We start from the raw sequence: 12964 nt of genomic DNA, 5'->3' as shown, positions 1-12964 counted from the left end.
CACCCGTAGCACTTAACCACTACGCCACCAGGGTTTCCTTTCCCATATAAAATTTGTTAATTTATTTGTAATCAAACACACTTTCAGGTTGGGGTTATTATAACTAGTGCCACCATAAACATTTATGTAAACATCTTTTGGTGAACATATATCCCATGTTTCTGTTGGTTATATATCTAGGAGCGTGACTGCTGAGTCATAGAGTGCACATATATTCAGCTACTGTAAATATTGCCAACTGGTTTTCCTAAGGGTTTGTACCAAGTTCCACTCCCAGAAGGAATAAGTAAGAATGCCAGTTCCAGCATGTCCTTGCCAACACTCGATGTAGTCTCTTTTTTCATTTTAGCCATTCCGATGGGTACGTAGTGGCAAGACTGATTATTTTTAAAACTTAACTCCTATCATGACATATCTCAGCTCAAAATCTCCAGGGTCTTTACATGTCACTCAGAAGAAAGCCCTTACCATGGCCTATAAGTAGAATGACCATATGGCTTATTGTCCAAACTGGAACTGTCTTGAGAATGAAAGGGGGCACTGTTAATAATTAAGCCAGGACACCAGGCATAGGTCAGGACTGTCTCGAGTAATCAGGATGTGTGGTCAAAGTCCTCATGATCTGGCCTCTAGCTCTACCCCTGGCCTCCCTCCTACCACACTCCCCCTCACTTAATTCTCTCCAGCCACAGTGGTCCCCTTAAACTTCCATAGACATGCCCAAGAATTCTCCACCTTCAGGAACCTTCTTCCCCAGCAATCAGCATGGCTCGCTCTGCACCTCCTTCAGAAGGTCCTTTATCAAACAACCCCTCTCTACCATCACCCTCTCTCCCCCTGACGCTGCTGTATTCCTAGTTTTTATTGCCACCTGAAATATTTATTGCTCTGCCCCACCCTCTGCTGTGTAAGTTTCATGGGAGTAGAGACTGTCCGTTAGTTCACTGCTGTGTCCCAGCACTTAAAATGGTGCCCAGAATACAGTTCTTTATAGAATCTAGGTGGGATATTTGGGTGTTATTGTCAAGTCTTTTCCACTTTTTTTTTTTTAATTCTTAATAAAATGTTGGGAGAAAAAGTTCCACTTTCACAGCAGCCCCATTAAACAGGCACTCGAAGTGTGGTCCAGGCACTGGCAGCATCAGCATCTCCTGGGAGCTTGTCAGAAATGCGGACTCTTGGGTCCCACCCTTTCCCTACCCCATCAGATATCTGGGGCTGGGGCCCAGGAATCCAAGCGGGTCTTAGGCACACTAAAGTTTGAGGTGCATTCCCTATTATTTTTCACCCCGTTGTATAAAAAAAAAACATTGTTTAGATGGGAAAAATGAGACAGAGCATAAAACTTAACTGGCAGCCAGCTAGAAAATGGCGGTTCTAGGATTGGATAATACAGTACTCTTAAAGTTGAGGCTGGAAGAAATGTAGCAATCTAGCTGAAACTGTCTGAATATAGAATAAAAAGCAAACGGGCTTTCTTTGCATCTCTGTGAGTTTGAAATATTGGAATGTTGGAATCAAAGTTTGTATCATTTGCCACTGGCATGTAATGTGGGAATTTAAGTGGTATTCAAGCTACGTTGTTAGTCGCGGCAGTGTTTCTCATCTTAAATCTGTTACTTTTTTATGTTTATTTTTGACAGAAATTTGGGAACTGTGGGTGCTGTTGCCCTGGACTGCAAAGGAAACGTAGCTTACGCAACGTCTACAGGGGGTATCGTTAATAAAATGTTTGGCCGAGTTGGGGACTCGCCATGTGTAGGTAGGATCAATGAGTGACTCTTGCCCCTTGTCATCAGGTTCTCCTCATTCTCTAGTCTTCCTCTCCTTTTCTCAATTTCATTTCCCTTCTTTTCGTGGTCCATGAAGAGAATTTCTGGTAGTGGCAGTTGGTTGGAAATGTTTGTTTAGGGTGTTTACAGCCAGCGTCTCGGTTTTTCCTAGGTTGCATGAATTTCGGGGATGACTTGGGGATTCTAAAGCACTACCAAAGCTACCCGACAGTGCCTGTTGCCTCTCTTTAGCCCCAGTTTCAGGATCCACATCCTTACTCCCAAAGGATTAAGTTCAGAAAACCCCTTTGCAGGCATGGGCTTGAATTAACAATCTAAGGAAGCTGAGAATGGAAATTTGCAGTTGGTAGATTTGAGTTGAGTGGCATGGATACCCAAAGCGATGCACTCTTAGTAGGGCAAAATTACGATGGAAACGCGCTCTGCATTAACACTGAAGCCCATTACTGGAAGTAAGTGGCAGACGTAGGCCTGGGGCAGGCTCTTCTGTGGGAATTCCCAACAGCCCCTGCAGATGACTGAAGTTTTGAGAAACAGTTAAATTGTTCTGTCTGCTCAAAAAAACAGCTCACACACACTTTTAGTGGAAAACTAACCCTACGTTCCCTTTTTTATGGCACAGTAGTTAAGAGTTCGGCTGGTAACCAAAAGGTCAGCACCAGCTGCTCTTTGGAAACCCTATGGGGCAGTTCTGCTCTGTCCTATAGGGTCACTATGAGTCAGAATCAGATTTAGCCTTTCGTAATGATTTATAGTGTTGACAACTCTCAATACCCTTTATTCTGGTACACTTGATATGTCTTTGAAGAGTTGGGGCATGATAACTTCACTTACTCTAGAGAAATCAAACAGTCTACCTTTTCTTCTCCTTAGCAGAAATCCTACCAAAATATTCCAAGTCACTGGCATAGCCCAGTTTACATACAGCTGGGTTCAGACCAGGCTACAGGGCCACCCAAAGTCAGATCCTAGAAACCAATTTCCAACTTTCTGAGTTATGACAGTCAAGTCTTGAGAGAGAGAAGGCACAGCCCAGATTCCCAGAAGTCCTTGTCTTGTTTATGAGCAAGTGTGCCTGGACTCCGCCCTCCCCCTTTCCCCCCGAGTCCCAGCTCACTCTGCCTGATGTTTTTGATGGCTCTAGCTGGCTACATATGACCCCTTTGCATGGACAGCAGGCAGCAACATTTCCCTCTGACAACACATGTGTGTCAAGGGTTCCCAAGACCACCCCAGGTTCCGTGATTCACTAGGAGGACTCACGGGACTCAGCATACAATTGTACTCACAGCTGAGATTTATTACAGTGACAGGATTCAAGGCAAAAATCAGCAAAGAGAAAAGGCACCAGGGGCCAAGTCTAGAAGAACCCAGGCACAAGCTGCCAGAGTCCTCTCCCAGTGGAGTCTCACAGGACACGCTTAAGTCCCCCAGCAACAAGCTGTAACAACACGTGTGAAATGTTGTCTACCAGGGAAGCTCATCATAAACTCAGTGTCCTGGGTTTTTACTGGGGACTGGTCACATAGTCATCCTCTGCCCAAAAAGAAAAATATCCAGACTCTGAGAGGAAAGCAGGTGTTAAGCCGCGTTATTTGTACAAACAGTTTAGGCCCAGCGAGCCACTCTTAATCAGTCCTGGGAAGGATGGGAACCCTCCTGAAATCCAAGTTCCCGGACGCCAGCCAAGGGCCAACCTTGTAGGCAGGCCTTTCTGAGGACAGCAGTTGCAGGCACAGCACGTGTGTGGGCGGGCACCTGCACAGCCCTGGCACCCATGCCAGGGCTACTGTATATCACCTTGGCCTTTTGTGTCCTAGGACAACTGGAAGAAGACCAAGATGGGTCTGCTTCCAAACAGAGTAGCTTTATTAGCCCCAGCAGAGCCAGCCAGCTCGCTCCCACAGCAGAAGCTTACAAGAACAAGGAAAGACACCTTCTCCCATTGCAGTGGTTCACGTTCACTACCCACTTTCAGAACCAGGGGGCTTATCTGACTTTGTGAACCCTTGGAACCTGTGACGTTCAGCTCAGGGCCCCAGTGCTTGAGCCCTTTCTTGTTTCCAGCATCGTTAAGACAGATATCAAGCATAGGCCCTCCGTATCAACTAGGGAAGGGTAAAGCTAACCCTTCCAAGTCGAAAGGACTTTCAGGCTGATAGCTCTGCAGTAACAGATAGAGGAATGCAGAATGATGGTGAGAAGGATATAAGGCTGCTTCATCCTGGACCAAAATAAGGAAAAAATCTTATCAGTAGCTTTAGCTCCAGAACCTCACTTAAGCGGGAGCCCAGAATAGTTCCCTCAGGACCAAAACCCACCCTCGACAGATGGAACTGCCTTCCAAATCATTGGACGGTACACGTGGGTATTAGGTTTGGGGGTATCAGTTTCCCAAAATTATTTGAATGTAGTGGTCTTCCTACTTACTGATCCTCACAACACAGTCATGGTGGACCCTCCTTCCTGAGTGTGTGGAGTGAGCAAGAAGGGGTAGATATGCTCCGGGGCAAAGAAGGAGCCATCAATGAGCCGTCAGGCCCACCTCCCCTGAGGCACCCATCATCTTGGATTTCAGAGCATTCCCATGGCGCATGCTAGTCCATCTTGTCACCCACAAGGTCATGCCTGCTAATTGGCCTCCATACACACTGTAGCACTCTTTGGGACTTAATATTTATGTAGCTTTAGACTTGTAATACATGCTTGAATTTCTTGACTGCTGCTGCTCAGTTAGAACTGATCACCTACTTTTTCAAGCAGGATCCGGAGGTTACGCTGACAACAACATTGGAGCCATTTCCACCACAGGGCACGGGGAGAGCATCCTGAAGGTGAATCTGGCCAGGCTCGCTCTCTTCCACGTAGAACAAGGTACGTAAAGCACAGGACAGGGTCAGAATTTGTGAAGACAAATATAAGCAGGAACTGTGTGCTAAATAGATAGAGAAGTATATGAAGCCTCTCTTGTTTGCTACACATGTTGCTTTCGGGTCCAGGTTGTTAACGTGTTATTTTGTCTCCTTCCCACCTTCAGTTAGGACCTGAAATGGGAGAACATTTTCAAATAAAGTACTGTTTGCCTTTCGCCTCTCAGAAGAAGGGGGCAGTAGAGAGACACCGAGCCTGGGTATGGTCTGGAGGGCAGGCAGCTCTCAGCACAGGCTGCTGCTCAGGCTTGGGCCCTGTCTCTACGCAAGGAGGGCCCTTTATAGTGAAGACCCTCCTTTTAAGCAGTCCAAAAGGAAAAAAAAATCAGTTACCATCGAGTTGAACCTGACTCATAACATCACTATAGGACAGAGTAGAACCGCCCCATAGGGTTTCCAAGGCTGTAATCTTTACTGATCTTTACCGATGGCGCAGTGGTTAAGTGCTTGGCTGCTACCAGAAAGGTTGGTAGTTCGAACCCACCAGAGGCCCCACAGGAAGAAGATGTGGCAGTCTGCTTCCCTTCAGATTACAGCTTTGGAAACCCTACAGGGCAGTTCTACTCCGTCCTGTAGGGTTGCTATGAGTCAGAATTGACTCACAGGCAGCGGGTTTGGGTTTTTTTTGGTTAATCTTTACAGAAACAGACTGCCACATCTTTCCCATGCAGAGCAGCTGGTGGCTTCAAACAGCCAAGCTTTTGGTTAGCAGCCGAGTGCTTAACTACTGTGCCACCAGCGAAGAGCTTCCTTTTAAGCAGTCCAAAAGGGAAAAAAACAGTCGATTCCAACTCATGGCAACCACATGTGTGTCAGAGTAGAATTGCTCCATGGGATTTCCAGTGGCAGATTTTTTGGAAGTAGATCACCAGTCCTTTCTTCCAAGGCAACTCTGGGTGGACTCAAACCTCCAACTTTCGGTTAGCAGCTGAGCGTACTAACCATCTGCACCACCCAGGGGCTTAGGCAGTCAAATAGCAGTTATTTACCAAAACCTTTGTTACCTGGCTTTGGTTTTTCATATGCAAGGGATTTTACCGTCGGATTCCTTTCAGTAACCTACGTTGTTTCACAACCTTTATTGGTTTTCAGGAAAAACATTAGAAGAGGCTGCGAACCTGTCACTGGGCTACATGAAGTCCAGGCTTAAAGGTTTAGGTGGCGTCATCTTGGTCGACAAAACAGGAGGCTGGGTTGTAAAGTGGACGTCCACATCCATGCCCTGGGCAGCCGCGAAGGAGGGCAAGCTGTACTCTGGAATCGATGTGGGCGAAACCACTACCACTGACCTGGCCTAAACCCCTGGAAGATAGCTTGGAGGTGAAGTCCAGTTTCCTGGTGGGGAGATTTGGTTGGTTTAATCAATTAGACCTAGAAATGAAAAACCCATGCAGTCTTTCACTCATTTTGTTGCCTTGATCACTAAGTATCTGAATGTTTGGTTGAGGGGCGGGTATCGAAGTGATGAGAAAAATGCCCATATTGAGATCAAAACAAGACTCGTGGAGACGATGCCCTATAGTGAGCCCCTCGTGCGTAGCCCACATCGCGTTATGTTAGGAAGGAGAAAGGGCGTGGTCCTGACGTGACAGAAGCTGGCTCTGGAACTGGGGGACCCATAGCAGTGACAAAGCTGTGGGCTCCAGAGGAGACCGGTGCCCCCGGGGCGCTCTGGGTCGCAGACTTGCCCACAAGACAGTGAAGGTGGCGAGGTTGGAAGGAAAGAACCCAGTGGAGGTACCAGAAAGTGAGATAGGAGCAGCAGCAGCAGAGCTCCTGGGAGAAGTCAGTGGGCCTCAGAGTGGCGCTGAGCTCATTTTGAGTCAGGCGAGCATCTCCTTTAAGGAGGTATTTCTCATCTAGGAGAGGATAAACTGGTTTTTCTTAAAAAGTTCAGATCTTCTCTGACTTAATAATACAGTCATGTACCCAGAAGCTTGACAAAGACCCTCTGGTAACCCATAAGCTCCGTAATCTGAGAACAAAGGGTCATAATGGCGACTGGGAGGCTCTGGGGGTTCCTTGGAGCCTGAGGGTTTTTTGGGTTCACAGATGAACTTACTCTCTCACCTTAATTGCAGTGTCCCCCTCTTGCCAGCACACCTGACCAGAGCCAGCCTCTGCCTGCCACTGCCACAGACCCTCTGGGTCCTCACAGATCCTCCAGACACTGAGAGGGGCAGGAGGAGCCGACGGATGTGGAGATGACACAGCGACTTAACGCGTGCGCACACTGTCCAGTGCTCTGGGCTTTCCCCTCTCACTGAATTGAGTGTGTGTCCAGCGTGGTCAGCACAATGAAGAACGTGATTTTCCTGGTGGAGGGTGTTCCTACTCCTGTCTCTTTACACTGGAAATGGTCTTACTGCTGTGAAATATCTGCTCGATGTTTTAGTCTACCAGGGCTTCCTTCTCTCTGGAAAGACATTAGCTTTAAATTCCATGTGCCACTAATAAAATGTATTTTGAAGGAATAACAGTGTGGTTAGGAGTCACTGTTGACAAAGACCAGAATTTATACAAGCTTTCCCCTGGCTTCTCAGTTCAGACAGGTGCGCTCGGTACAGAGACCTTTTGAGATAAGAGTGGTGTGTGGATGTGGGTTTGATAACACATCCTGCCTTGTGGAGTACACGGAAGAGGTTTTTAGAAGAGTTGAGTTTTTTCTGAATCGGTGAGAGAAGACACCAAACCGCCGTTTGCACTTACCAACAATGTCTTCTTACAATTTGCCAGTATTCGCCCCAGACAAACCAGTTGCTATCCAGTCAGTTCTGACTCATGGCAACCCATGTGTGTCAGAGTAGAACTGTGCTCTGCTGGGTTTTCAATGGCTGATTTTTTGGAAGTAGATCACCAGGAGTTTGTTTCTTCCACGGTGCCTCTGGGTGAACTTGAACTTCTAACCTCTGGCTAGCAGCCAGGCTAACTAGGGATCATCCAGGGACTCCTGTTCACCCCAGATGTAGCCTCACAGTTCTAGCTCCTGCCCCATGACCCCACTAGATTCATATCAGCTGTTCTGAATTAAAGAGGCTGACCTGGGTTTGAAAGGTGCTTCTCCCTACTACCTGGGTGACCCTGGGCAAGTTAACCTTTAAGAAATTTTTCATCTATCAAATAGATTATTGTGAAGAGTAAATGAAATTAAGGGGAAATTGCTCAGTGTTTATTTTATGGACCCTATAGACAAATACTGTTGGCAAAGAATATTGGACTGCCAGAAAAACAAACAAATCTGTCTTGGAAGAAGTGCAGCCAGAATGCTTCTTAGAGGCACAGATGGTGAGACTACATCTCACATACTTTGGACATGTTATCAGGAGGGACCAGTCCCTGGAGAAGGACATCATGCTTGGTAAAGTAGAGGGTCAGTGAAAATGAGGAAGACCCTCAATGTGATGGACTGGCACAGTGGCTGTAACAATGGGCTCAAGCATAGCAACAGTTGTGAGGATGGCACAGAACCAGGCAGTGTTTCATCCTGTTGTGCACAGGGTCGCTATGGGTCAGAACCAACTCGATGGCGTCTGACAACAACATGGACAAATACGGAAACTGTGGCCAGGCCCAGGAGAGGGTCTGTGTGTTTGTTTATGTCCTTAAGAGCTTCGCTGTATGACAACTGCTCCATTAGAGGTAAGTGTTTTGTTAGGAGGCAGAGCAGAATCACGTTAGCCATTAAAGGTAGAAGCTGTCTTTGGAAGAGAAAATAAAAATCATGAAGTAAATAAGGAGAAAGGGTGGCAGGAGGGTGAGCTTGGGAGGCCAGTTGGAAGATCTGATTTAGAGCTGACCTCATCCGCTTTGCCATTCACAGGGGAAGGGACCCTAGTTACCAAAAACACTGGAGGCTCAACTGTGGCCACTTGACCTCTTTGGTCCTGCAGCCCAGGGTGCTTCAGCCCCTTTGTGCAAAGCCAGGGTGTGTGTTGTTGCTCTCAGATCTTGGTTCCGCAAAAAGCCAGCTTCACTAGCTTCGGAGACCAGGCATGGTCCCCCCTTTAGCCCCACACGTTGTCCAGTGGCCTGGTCCAAAACTGTTGTTTTCAGAGCAAGTAAATGAGCAAGCTCTTTTCTGAAAGGTCATCGATGAGCTTTTTATCGCTCCTACGCCACAAGAGGGCAGCAAACTATAAGCTTCAGCAACCCAACCCCTCGCCATTGAGTCAATGCCGACTCACAGTGACCCGGCAGGACAGAGTACAACTGCCCCATAGGGTTTCCAAGGAGCGGCTGATGGATTTGAACAGCAACCCAGAGAAGGACTTTATCTTGGCTTTGAATTAGGACAGTCTGCTCAGAAAATAGAACAGTCTGCTCAGGTAGCACAAGAGGGTTTGTATTCCTTCATTTTCGTCTAAACACTGCAGTTTATATCAGAGCAGAATTGTCCAAACCACAAACATTAGCAAATGCCCCACGTATATATATATATGCATACTCATTGATTCTGCCTCGTAGAGACCCTACAGGACAGAGTAGAACTGCCCCACGGAGTTTCCAGGGGGCAACTGGTAGATTTGAACTGCTGACCTTTTCGTTAGCAGCTGAACTCTTAACCACTGTGCCACTAGGGCTTGTCAAAATCAACCATATCTTTTTGACTGAAAACCTCTGAAGCCCGCTCTGCACGGGGCCTGCTACTAGATCCTGGGGACCCCAAGGAGGGCATGGTCCAAGCAGCCCCAGCCTCTGCCTTCAGTTGGTCCTTCCCGCCAGACAGACAGATACATTGTAATTTGGCCAATACTTTGTAAGGTATACCAAGAGGGGTCCAGAACCGAGATCAAGAGTGAGTATCTGCCAGGGCGGGAGGTGCTGGAGCCACCCACTCTGTGAGCTGTAGAGAAAAGCCTTGGATAAGGAAGAGCTTTTGCCATGTAGCTATTGAGCAATAAATGTCTTTTTCAAGTAATGGTCTTTCTGGGCTTGTTCCTTTCTAGCATGAGAGATTATTACCTCCAAGCACAAAGGGAGGTGGAAGGGACAGGTTTCAGTCCCCTCAGTGTCCCTATAATCAGAAATGGGTGGTGTGTAGGGAAAGTGGTCAAACACTGTCATTCTTCCAGCCCACACCCCCTCCTCAGGCATCCTCCCATCAGCCCTCACCTCTGCACAAAACATCGTGGCATTCAGATTTTGTAGCAACTTTGAGGGAGCAAGGAGGTACCCCCACAGAGCTTGTCCACCTGAGAAAAATGCAGATGTTCTCTCTCTGTAGGTGTAGACATGACCCAGAGAGGCGTTGGGGCTGGGCAGGACAGAGGTGTAAGCAGGTCTAGGAATGGGGCTGGGAGGAAGCTTGGGCCTGGAACATGGGTGGGGTTGGGGACAGAAGTGGGCATGGGTGCCCATTAGTGGTTCCATTTGGAGCATAAATACCATGAAATGGGGAAGCGGCCTTTCTGCCTTAACCCACTCTATGTACATACCCCCCAAAAGAGTTGAGCCATAATTGTATATAGTTAGTCCTCGGGTTACGAATGTCCAAGTTGTGGACAACTTCTACTTGCCCTTTATATTAGGTAAATTTGCCCACACTTTGAAATGATTGAACCAACCCCTACTGGCAATAAAGTCTTCATCACAGTCACCTTCACCATGCAGCTTTTAGATCACTGAAAAGTCTTGGAGACTGTTCTTGCACTAACCAAAAAAACCTATTGCCATTGAGTCAATTCTGACTCATAGCAACCCTATAGGACAGAGTAGAGCTGGCCCATAGAGTTTCCAAGGAGCACCTGGTGGATCTGAACTGCCGACATTTTGGTTAGCAGCCGTAGCACTTAACCACGCCGCCGCCAGGGTTTCCTTCTTGCACTAAAATCAGGCTAAATAAGAACCGTATGCACATGTTCCAACTTACCTACCAATTCAGCTTAAAGACACACTCAGGAACGGATCTCGTTCATATCCCGGGGACTGCCTGTATATCTCCTCTCTTTTCAGAAGTTCAGAATGGGCAAGGGAGGCACAGGAATTACTGTGACTTGTTAAAAGACGAGAAAATAAGGCCCAGAGAAAACTGGACTTTCAGCAGGGCATCGTACTCTCTCAGACTCCCTATTCCCAAATCCAATGGCTCCTAGCCCTGGCAGACAGTCCTTATGAGACCACTCATGGCAACCAAGTTGAATGATCCAGACAATGAGAGGTAGGGGGTCAGCCTGCCATGATGGAGAAAACCAGCTTTGTTTTGTTTTGTTTTTTAAGAAAAATCACTGACTTATCTCACAGATAACTGTATTTATCCCGATGTGATTACTAGGATTTTCTGGGTCCTGCAGAATTCAGCTGGGAGCAAAGGAGAAAAGTGAGCCGTTCTTAACATCCTGTAAGACTGAGGCCCCTCCCCTCAGCAGCCGCCCCTAGTGACCTGGTGAAGGCAGCACCCTGAATCTCAAAGGGAGGCGGTTTTCGCTAAGCATTTTAAAGTTAAAAAGTTTTTAATTAAATTTGAAAAACTTTAAAAATTGTAAACTTTTTAAAACTAAATTTTTCAAAGTTTAACATTTTTTAAAGTTTAACATCATAAAAAGTAGTATATGTGCATTGTAGAAAGTTGCAAAAAACAAAATAAGAAAATGAAAAATAATCAAAATTTAAAACTAAGAAATGGTAGGAAATATAAAAGGCCAACAAAAATAAGGAAGAAATTTAGGGGAAAAATTCCTGTCACCCAGCAACTCTCACTATGAGCATCTTAATTGCATATCTTTCCAGCTCTTTTTTCTAAGCTTATGTGTATTGTTGTTGTTTTGCACCATCCAGTTGATTCTGACTCATAGTTGACCCTCTATGACAGAGTAGAACTTCCCCCTAGGGTTTCCTAGGCTGTAATCTTTACAGGAGCAAATCGCCAGGTCTTTTCTCCTGTGGCAAGGCTGGTGGATTCAAACCACTGACCTTTTGGTTAGCAGCCAAGTGCTTAACCATTGCACCACTAGGACTCCTTAAACATGTATATATATATAAGTAAGTATTTTTCCAAAACAAGATCATACTGTAGATGCTATTTGTAACTTTTCTCAATCTCTACTTCTCCATGTCAATTTTCACCCAGTCAGTGTTCAGATTTCCCCAGTTTTCCCAAAAATGTCCCTTACAGCAGATTTGTCCAAATCCTGCCCCTTGCCTGGGTCTCCTCTCACAAGCCCCACCCGTGTTCAATGAATGGCAGCAGTTTGGTGAATAGCTGGGCCTGCTGCCCTGCAGGGTCACGCCTTCCCAACTGGTCACAGTGCTTCCTCGTGATATTTGGCTAGAACATAACATGTCCCAGGGATGCTGGGTGCAGGCCAACCGTTTCACATAGAAATGGAGACGTCCCTTGCCACACAAGTCTAGCAATGCTGGGCTATGGGAACAGGACTGGGCTTCAGGTTTGGAACAGGAAGTGAGAGTTGTACCAAATGACCCACCCAGAAGTTTGACAAGGGGCAACTTGGAGCCAGAAGAGCAGGTGGGAGAGAGTTCACGCTAAACAGCTACCAGGAAAGGACTCCCCCACCACCCTTCCTCCTCGTGGCTGCCTCTTCCCCGGGTCACTTCCCCTCACACAAAGGGCTTGTTTGCTGTCTGTCCCCAGCTTGCTCACCTTCAACCTTTCCCAGGCCTGCCCCATGCACAGTGAGCCAACCGCTCCCCAAAGTGCCTCTCGAGCAAAGGGCAGTTTTCAGAAGTATTTGCAGATTAACGTAGGTAGGTGCCACTCTCAAACAACTCCAGAACTATCTCCCATGGGCTCAGAACAAAAGTTGGAAGACTGCGGTTCACTCGCCTTCGGGAACATTCCACCATCCACCCTGTACTGGATTCCCGGTAGCTTGAACTCCTGAACTCTCCCAACATTCCATTCAGACACCAAGTGAAGATTTTACTTATCTTCTCAAAAGTCAAAAAGACCAGGCCAGTTCTTCCCTGCCTCCTTTCCGTCTGCCCCCTCCCCTTCTCAGGGCCCACTCAGTGGGGTGCCACCCACTGTTGGGCTCTGAGGCATGGGGGGGCCCTGCCCCTCTCTCTGCAACCCCCTCTTTGGCCAGCTCACTGAGGGCCAGCATGCTTCCCCAGTGACCTCACCCCAGATACAGGCCGCTCTGTCCCATGCCTCCCAATCTCACTGCCATCTCTTTTCATCTTTCTCTGGCTCCTGTGCAGACCTCACGCCCTGGATGCCTCATGCTGAAAAACCCTGCCGCTTCCCCAAGCCCTTCCCCGCCCCGTCTCTGTCTTCGTTAG

The 12964-nt window shown here is 47.3% G+C and overlaps 1 protein-coding gene across 3 annotated transcripts in view; it reads left to right on the top strand.

The window, feature by feature from the left end:
* ASRGL1 (asparaginase and isoaspartyl peptidase 1) overlaps positions 1-8844 on the top strand; it is a 33106-nt gene extending 24262 nt beyond the window's left edge. For 2 of the 3 annotated variants that reach the window (XM_003419479.4, XM_010599113.3), the window contains exons 5-8: positions 1644-1762; positions 4557-4667; positions 5816-6043; positions 6805-8844. In XM_003419479.4, coding sequence (XP_003419527.1) covers positions 1644-1762; positions 4557-4667; positions 5816-6021 — 436 coding nt within the window. In that variant the 3' untranslated portion in view covers positions 6022-6043; positions 6805-8844. The remainder of the gene's footprint in view (positions 1-1643; positions 1763-4556; positions 4668-5815; positions 6044-6804) is intronic. The other variant, XM_064287928.1, reaches the window with a different exon arrangement.
* Positions 8845-12964: the final 4120 nt, after the last annotated feature.

The sequence above is a fragment of the Loxodonta africana genome, chromosome 7 (assembly GCF_030014295.1).
Source record: "Loxodonta africana isolate mLoxAfr1 chromosome 7, mLoxAfr1.hap2, whole genome shotgun sequence".
NCBI classification, from domain to species: Eukaryota; Metazoa; Chordata; class Mammalia; order Proboscidea; family Elephantidae; genus Loxodonta; species Loxodonta africana.
This window is presented reverse-complemented; position numbering and strand designations above follow the sequence as displayed.